The sequence below is a fragment of the Sprattus sprattus genome (genome assembly GCF_963457725.1).
Source record: "Sprattus sprattus genome assembly, chromosome: 12".
Lineage (NCBI taxonomy): Eukaryota > Metazoa > Chordata > Actinopteri > Clupeiformes > Clupeidae > Sprattus > Sprattus sprattus.
In genome coordinates this window covers 4,849,380-4,856,703 of record NC_137910.1, presented here as the reverse complement: position 1 = coordinate 4,856,703, position 7,324 = coordinate 4,849,380, and the positions used below count along the sequence as shown (strand labels likewise).

Here is a 7,324-nt window from a genome sequence, read left to right as displayed (position 1 = left end):
GGGGAGAGAATGGACATTTACGCAAGACAGAAGGCCTTGCAATGAAAGCATTCCCATCAGACCCCTCTCCCCTCATCCACGCCAAATCATAGTGATAGTCTTCCCCAACAACTGCAACTCACACGAGAAAGATCCAGTTCAGATACGATTAACCTGTTAAAAGGAAGTAGGCCTATGTTAGTGTCTCAGTTCACTCGCTCAAAAAAAGGGCGATAGTGTCTCAGTAAGAATCATTGGAGGTTAAACTATAGAATCCTGTCATGGAATCTTTGTAGAATCCTTCCAAGGGCTTTTTAAACACCCTCTGTTCTCCTCTGTGACAAAAATCCAGTTTCCCCTATCCTTGCCGAGAGCTTCTCTGCAGCACCTTTCACGCCATAAAAAAAAACCCCTGATGAACCTTTTTCTTGAGGGATGAAATGAGAACTGATCTCAAATCCAACAGAGATAGGAGCAGTCAAACAGAGGCAGCAGCAATAGCTGCGCTAACTCTGCACTAGCAGCAGCAATAGCAGCGCTAACTCTGCACTAGCAGCAGCAATAGCAGCGCTAACTCTGCACTAGCAGCAGCAATAACAGCAGCAGCAATAACAGCAGCAGCAATAGCAGCGCTAACTCTGCACTAGCAGCAATAACAGCGCTAACTCTGCACTAGCAGCAGCAATAACAGCAGCAGCAATAACAGCAGCAGCAATAGCAGCGCTAACTCTGCACTAGCAGCAGGGATGGCTTTGTCTGTGTTAATTCCTGTCATGGAGGAGCTGTGTACCAGCGGCGGCATGCATGGTTGATGAGGTGATGAGGCCCCGGCGCCCTGGATCGCCTGCACTCCCTGACTTCTCTTTTGCATCTTCCTCATTTGTTAACCGGCCTTTCGCCCTCCGACCCCCACCCCACTCCCTTTTACTCTTTGTGTCGGAAATAGATGGAAATGTTGCAGCACATCCCGAGAACATGCGCCTTCCTTCATCTTAATTTCCCCCCAAAAAAACAGAAAAGACAGGCAGTGACAATAAATAGAATGATGACCTCCCCGCTTACTCTCTCTCTCTCTCTCTCTCTCCCCCTCGCTCTCTCTCTCTCTCTCTCCCTCGCTCTCTCTCTCTCTCTCTCTCTCTCTCTCTCAGAGTCCCATTCTTGAGAGTGACGTCCTGGGGGTTGGCCATGGGCCTGGGTTCTACAACCGAGTGCCAAAGTAGGGAGCCCACAGTGAACAGTGTCTCTTTCATAATAACTTGACAGCAATTCCCGAAATCTGAGGTCCACAGTCTGTTCTTCTGCACCGAGAACGTCTGACAGTTCTTGTTTTTAAAACCCCTGGAGGAAAAAAACTGCCAAGAAGTAACGCCCTGGCTTGCCAGCATCTGAAACGAAATTAACCTTTGCCACAATTACACACCCTTGATATGACGAAATACATGTGTCCCTATCCAAAGCTGGTATGAAGAAATGTCCTAGGCGTAAAGTGAAAATGAACCCTGGTATGTGTCAGAGGGATTACGAGCTCTATTTGAACGTAGGGAAGCTTAAAGCAGGCAAGTGAGAGCAACGTTTTACAAGTGAAGACACAGGCAAGACACCCTCCTTCCTGGCTGACACTCTCCTGGACTTCCTCCCAATACAGCTGGTGAGCGAGAGAATGAGAGAGAGCGAGTGAGAGAATGAGAGAGAGAGAATAAGAGAGAGAATGAGAGGGAATGAGAGAGAGAGAATGAGAGATAGAAAGAGAATAAGAGAGAGACAGAGAGAGAGTGTGAGAGAGAGAGAGAGAATAAGAGAGAGAGGGAGAGAGAGAATGAGCGAGAGAATGAGCGAGAGAATAAGAGAGAGAATAAGAGAGAGAGAGTGAAGATAGAGTGATTTAGCAGTGGGCGAGGGGGAGGTGAAGCGCCATAAGGGCCACTTCCTCCTCTGACTCCCATGATCTCATCAGCACTGCCCGGAGGGGGAGAGAGGGCGCTTCTGTTGGGGGCGGAAGGTTGAGGCAACTGGGGTCACACCCTTCCTGCTTTTTGGGGAGGGAAGCATGAGCCAAGGCCCCCATGCTGCCTCCTCCCAGGGCAGTTAGGGTGTCTGTGTGTGTGTGTGTGTGTGTGTGTGTGTGTGTGTGTGTGTGTGTGTGTGTGTGTGTGTGTGTGTGTGTGTGTGTGTGTGTGTGTGTGTGTGTGTGAGGGGGTGGTGGTACTGGGTGACTGGAGCGGGGTCTGTGAGCTGAAAGACAGCTTCAACTCGAAAATGGCTCTAGTCTCTCTCTCTCCTAGAGCCATTGCGAAACAAGAGAAGGACACAGGGTGTGTGTATGTATAAGTGAGAAGAAGTGTGTGTGTGTGTGTGTGTGTGTGTGTGTGTTTTAAGCAGCAGCTGTGGGCAGAAGGGGCCTGTCCCTCCCTGGAGCCCGGTCTCCTCCGCAGCCATGACACATTGGCCGTCTGAGGAGCATTCCTCCACGCATGCACACACACACACACACTCCTCCACGCATGCACAGGCTCCGTCCCAGCCTAGCCCAGCAGCCCGGCACCTCACAACAGCTCATTATTCTTCCTGCAGGCAGCTGGAGCAGCACCATGCAATCTCACTCCCACCCTGCTGCCTCGCTCGGACCGGCCTCCCGCCCCGCTCATCTGCATATCAAGACCTAATGTTGTATGAAGGACAGCTGAAAAAGGGCCACCACATCTGATCTGTGTGTGTGAATGTCGGGGCTGCCGTTCAAAATAACGTCCGAGGTAAACCAAAACAGAAAAACTACACGTCGTATCATCCTCAGACGGTTAGCTTTTTATTAACGTTAACCGAGGGATAGGGTTAAAATGACATCGTGGCTCTGGAGTCAAGTCTTTGAAGACAGCGCTATGGGAATTCAAAAGTAGGCATGCAGTGTGCTGGCCGGAACTACCTGGGTGTGTTCAGAGGACTATATTTGGTGTGGCGTGTGCACGTGTGTGAAGCTGTATGTGGCAGGACATGAATATTTCTATCTTGTGGTGTTATTTCTGTGTTGACTTTATGCTCTGGCCCTGACACGCTCACGTTACTGACTAGTTCAACGGAAAATGTTGCCAGTCATGGCAGACATTTATGTGAAGGCGGGCCTAGGCGGTAACACTCATGGGTCAAGGGGCCTGGGGGAACGTTACCCTCTAAATGTAAAAGTCTAAGAGCTCTTCAAGGCATCAACAAACATTTTGTAACACTAAATAATAATTAAAAAAAATGACTTTACAACAGTAAATTGTGTTCCTGGTCTAAACAACATAAGATAGGCCTATACATTATGCCAAATTGCTAACTCATTAAGCTGTAACCCACTCTTAGCCTATTTGATTTAGATAAGAAATTCCTTGGACTATGGCAAAAGGTCAGATTCAAGTTAACATTGCACTTGCTGTGTGAGGCTGTTGCCTAGTCTGATATTGTGGTCTGTAAATAAACCAAACAAAAAGGTTGCCGTTTTTTCACCTTCAAACCTTGAAAATTGTAAAACATCTCTGACATGAACCAACGATATACAGTGTAAGCTATGCTATCTGCATAGGAATTATTTCAATGTTTAAAAACGACTGAAAACTTTAACAAGGTGTCTTTCAGTGCAACTATTTCTGCTTCTTTGAGAGAAGGCTACTTGTTTGACCAATCTACTCACCCGTATGTCATTGCGACGAACTTCCACGTCGCATACGGCATGTCCATGGTTGGGAGCGCATCTGGAGAAGCAGCAATACTGGCAGACGGCCACCTGTTCTACATCGCAATGGTAGAGTCTGTATTCGTCGTGTTGAGGGCAGCTCCAGGCCTGCACGTCCTCGGCCTCAACTAACAAATGCCCGGGATTGGGAGAAGGCTGTTGGAGATGCGTTTGGACGTGGGACTGGCAGCAAGGTGCGTTGCAGCGGAGACAAACTTTCTGTGCAGGAAGAGGCGGTCCACGCCGACAAAGGATACACTGAAGTATTGCTGGAGTTTTATCAACGTTAAGAGCGTTGAACTTCTCCACAATGTTCGTCAGTTTGATGTTTTTCTCTAGATTTGGCTTCTGATTGTAGGCGTGGTTGCACTCTGGGCACCTCACCATACTCGTGTCTTTGGCCCAGGCCTCGCTTATGCATCCCCGGCAAAAGTTGTGTTTACAAGGCAGTTGTATCGGTTCAACAAACACATGCAAACATATGGGACAAATAAGTTCCTCCTCGAAGCAATTTTTCCAGTTCTCCGCCATGGTGACGGATTTGGTGAAAATTCAAGTCACAGAACAATTTGGCTAGGTCCTATTAAAACACTTCTGAATCTCTTGGTTGGAAGAAGTGGTTCAGTCTTGCATGTTTCTCCACAAAACTAATTCGGGAAGAAAGTGCATGCGTCTGGGGTTAAACCTCGCAGACACATAAGTCTGTATAAACAACAACGGATATGATTTCATAAACAACCCACGCTGGCGTCCCTTCCACTCCTTATCACACAGAAAAAAAATGACAGAAATCTAATTCCGCATGAGCGAGAATCAGGTTTTGCAATCCAATTGCGTAGTCTGTTATTGCGGTGCTACTGGGTCAATTTGGTTGAAAAGCTAGAGTAATGCCTCAAACGCTAAAGTATACTAAACCGACCAACTTCGTTGGCCCTTACTTGCATTGTAGCGACTGTGGTTATGGTCAAGAAATGAGCACATCTGTCAAACTGCTAGAGCCCCTTCCATTCTAATGAGTTCTCTACCGAGGAATTTGTGCCATACAGAGTCTCTCTCTCATTGCATGTTCGTCGCAACGTTGTAAAATATAGACAATACAAAATCGATACTATGATGTACTTATTTTTCAGAGCTTCTGAAACGTTTTTCGCACTGGGATCATTTTTCTTGGCTATACTGTGTGGAAAATACTGACAGCATGAGTCTCCAGCGTTCTAATGTGTCAATGACTGATGATGTCTCTCTATGGTGGAAGAAAACCAATGTATAGAAGTTAACAAAATGCATAGTCAGTTATTTCTAAAGAATTAATCGCGACAATCCCTGTATTTATATAAAAACCTGTATTCCCTTATCTCTGACGTCATTCTGGGTAAAGGTATCTTCCCAGCGTATAAAAGTGGCTTAAAAAGTAGGCTACCTTGCGTCTCACTGATCCCGAATACGATTCGTCTTCACAGCGTTCCAGTACCTAGCGATAATAGGCTAAACTAGCTTTCAGTGGGCAGATAGCTTCGTACAAACACACTCTAAATCGCGAATCAATTTGATTTCCCCCCCTGAAAGCATAACCTTTACCCTAGCTTCTACTTTATCACCACGCTGAGCACATAGTGATACGTATTTTGCTTGAAAGTGCGTCTTAATGGTTAAAATAAAGGCGATTTCTTTTTTATTTTTGAAATTACAAAGAAGTCACTTGGGAAAACAAGAACAAAGTGGATTAACGTTAGGCTAACGTTAAAGGCGTACACCACACGTAGACTAGATCCTAAGGGTAATTCTTGGGTAAAAAGATTTCATAGGCTGTTTTTCTATTTTCGCGTTCTTGAAAGAGATCACTCTCACCTTACCTTGCTATCTTTATTTCGCTGTTAACTGTCTGCTCTCATTTGCGATGTAAGAATTTCCCGAAACACTAAGTCTTGCCATGTCGACGGTCCACTGGCCCCTGGACTAGAGAGATTTGTATTCGTTTTCAATTAACAATAGCCAGCAACGTAATGTAATGCATATATTCTCTTCAGATGGGGAGCTTAAAATGTTTATATATCAAAGCAGGCTTTCTGGTTCTTAAAGGGGACGATGTCGTTTTAACCTTGTTGTCGCTTGCTGTCATCAGCCATCTTGTTTTTCCTCTTTTAAAGCGGATAAAAACGACGTATCTAGGGTATTTATTTTCTCTATCTCATTTGTATGCACTCAATTCAGCTATATTCCCAGAAAAATGTAGCTCGGCAGAAGACTTCCCTCGGTCAGTCCAGGGTAGTTCTATTGAAGTTAAAAATCCCTTGAAAATCCAACGCAGCCAGCTGTATTCCACTCGGCGTCCGTGTTATTATTTATGATATATAGGCCTATATTCTTGCAAGCAAAATCCTTGATGTGAGGAATGCAGGCATAGGACTGCAACTCGGCTCAGAACACATCTCACATTTACTCCCCCCTTCTGAGAGTCACGTGACCCGTCACAGACTTGATACATTAAACCGGGAGGAGTTGATGGCTAAACGGGGCGGGGGTCCAATTTAAAAGGGCAACACATCGGTTCCTCTTTTTGAAATAATCTGAGCTGGAATTCGCATTCACCGCATTTATTGAAACCCCTTTGTTCCCCGTCAGATACATTGAAAATGGTGCAGTGAAAACAGTGATAGTAATGTTTCAGTGTGATATTTAGGTTATCTGCCTTTTGTATAGAAAGTGAAGCGGTTCTATTAATACATTAAGAGAATTTGTTGTAACATATAGTTAAAAGTCTGTGACGTAGACAATAGGCCTGTCGGTTTTGTCAACCCTATCAGCACGTGTGAAGTCTCGTTGATAGATGATGTCGCATGGCAGAGTAATAGGATTAATTATCTTATGTCAAACATTTAGGTAAACTCGGTTCTGTTTTAAAGGTGTAATGTTGTATACGGACACATATGAATAGTAGCAGCATAAAATATAGTTTATACAGTGTTATTCCCATGACGTGTGGAATCGGGTAGGCCTATACGAGCCCTGGTCTTTAGAGAAGCTAACATTTTCTTTCGGGTAAGATCGTTAGTGCTTATGAAAGGCATTAATAAGGTTGCATTGAAGAAGGACATACTGAATTCTTCAGGAAAGTGACACCCACACTCTGTGATACAATTTAGAGTTAAGAGCAGCTGTAAATTTAAAAGGGCAACTCCAGTTGGTCGGGACCGGTTGCTTACCACGTGCTCACGTGTAGTTGGGAGGTGTCCTTCTTCGATGCCGTACGTGGCGCTAGAGAACTCGTGAGATACGGCATAAATAATGTTTTCTAAATCCCTTTGATAGAAATGTAGGCATACTGACAACTCTTGTTATGTCCACGTGAAGAATATGGACGCCAAATCCAGAAATGACCCAGCCAAACATGCTTGATGGGAGTGTCCTATAGGCCTATGGCTCTCAAAAGCCGGCTTGGGGTAGTATTCATGGGTCCCAAAGAATAGCCTTTCCTGCCTTGTGACGTACATTCCCTCAAAGAGAAGTTTTCAGACCCATGGCAGCCAGCAGGTTTGGTCCATTCACCAGACACTCTCACCATTTGCCAGCGGAATTTCAGCACAGGTGACAAGACATACACATGTTAATGAGTGATTCTAATGCTGGACAACTAAA

At 45.3% G+C, this 7,324-nt stretch overlaps 1 protein-coding gene across 1 annotated transcript in view; it reads right to left on the bottom strand.

Moving 5' to 3' along the window:
• Positions 1-6,033, bottom strand: part of trim8a (tripartite motif containing 8a) — a 17,519-nt gene extending 11,486 nt beyond the window's left edge. Inside the window, 1 exon segment of the mRNA XM_080848429.1 lies at positions 3,647-6,033. Within this exon segment, the coding sequence (XP_080704555.1) occupies positions 3,647-4,219 (573 nt within the window). The 5' untranslated portion in view covers positions 4,220-6,033.
• Between the last annotated feature and the right edge of the window lie 1,291 nt (positions 6,034-7,324).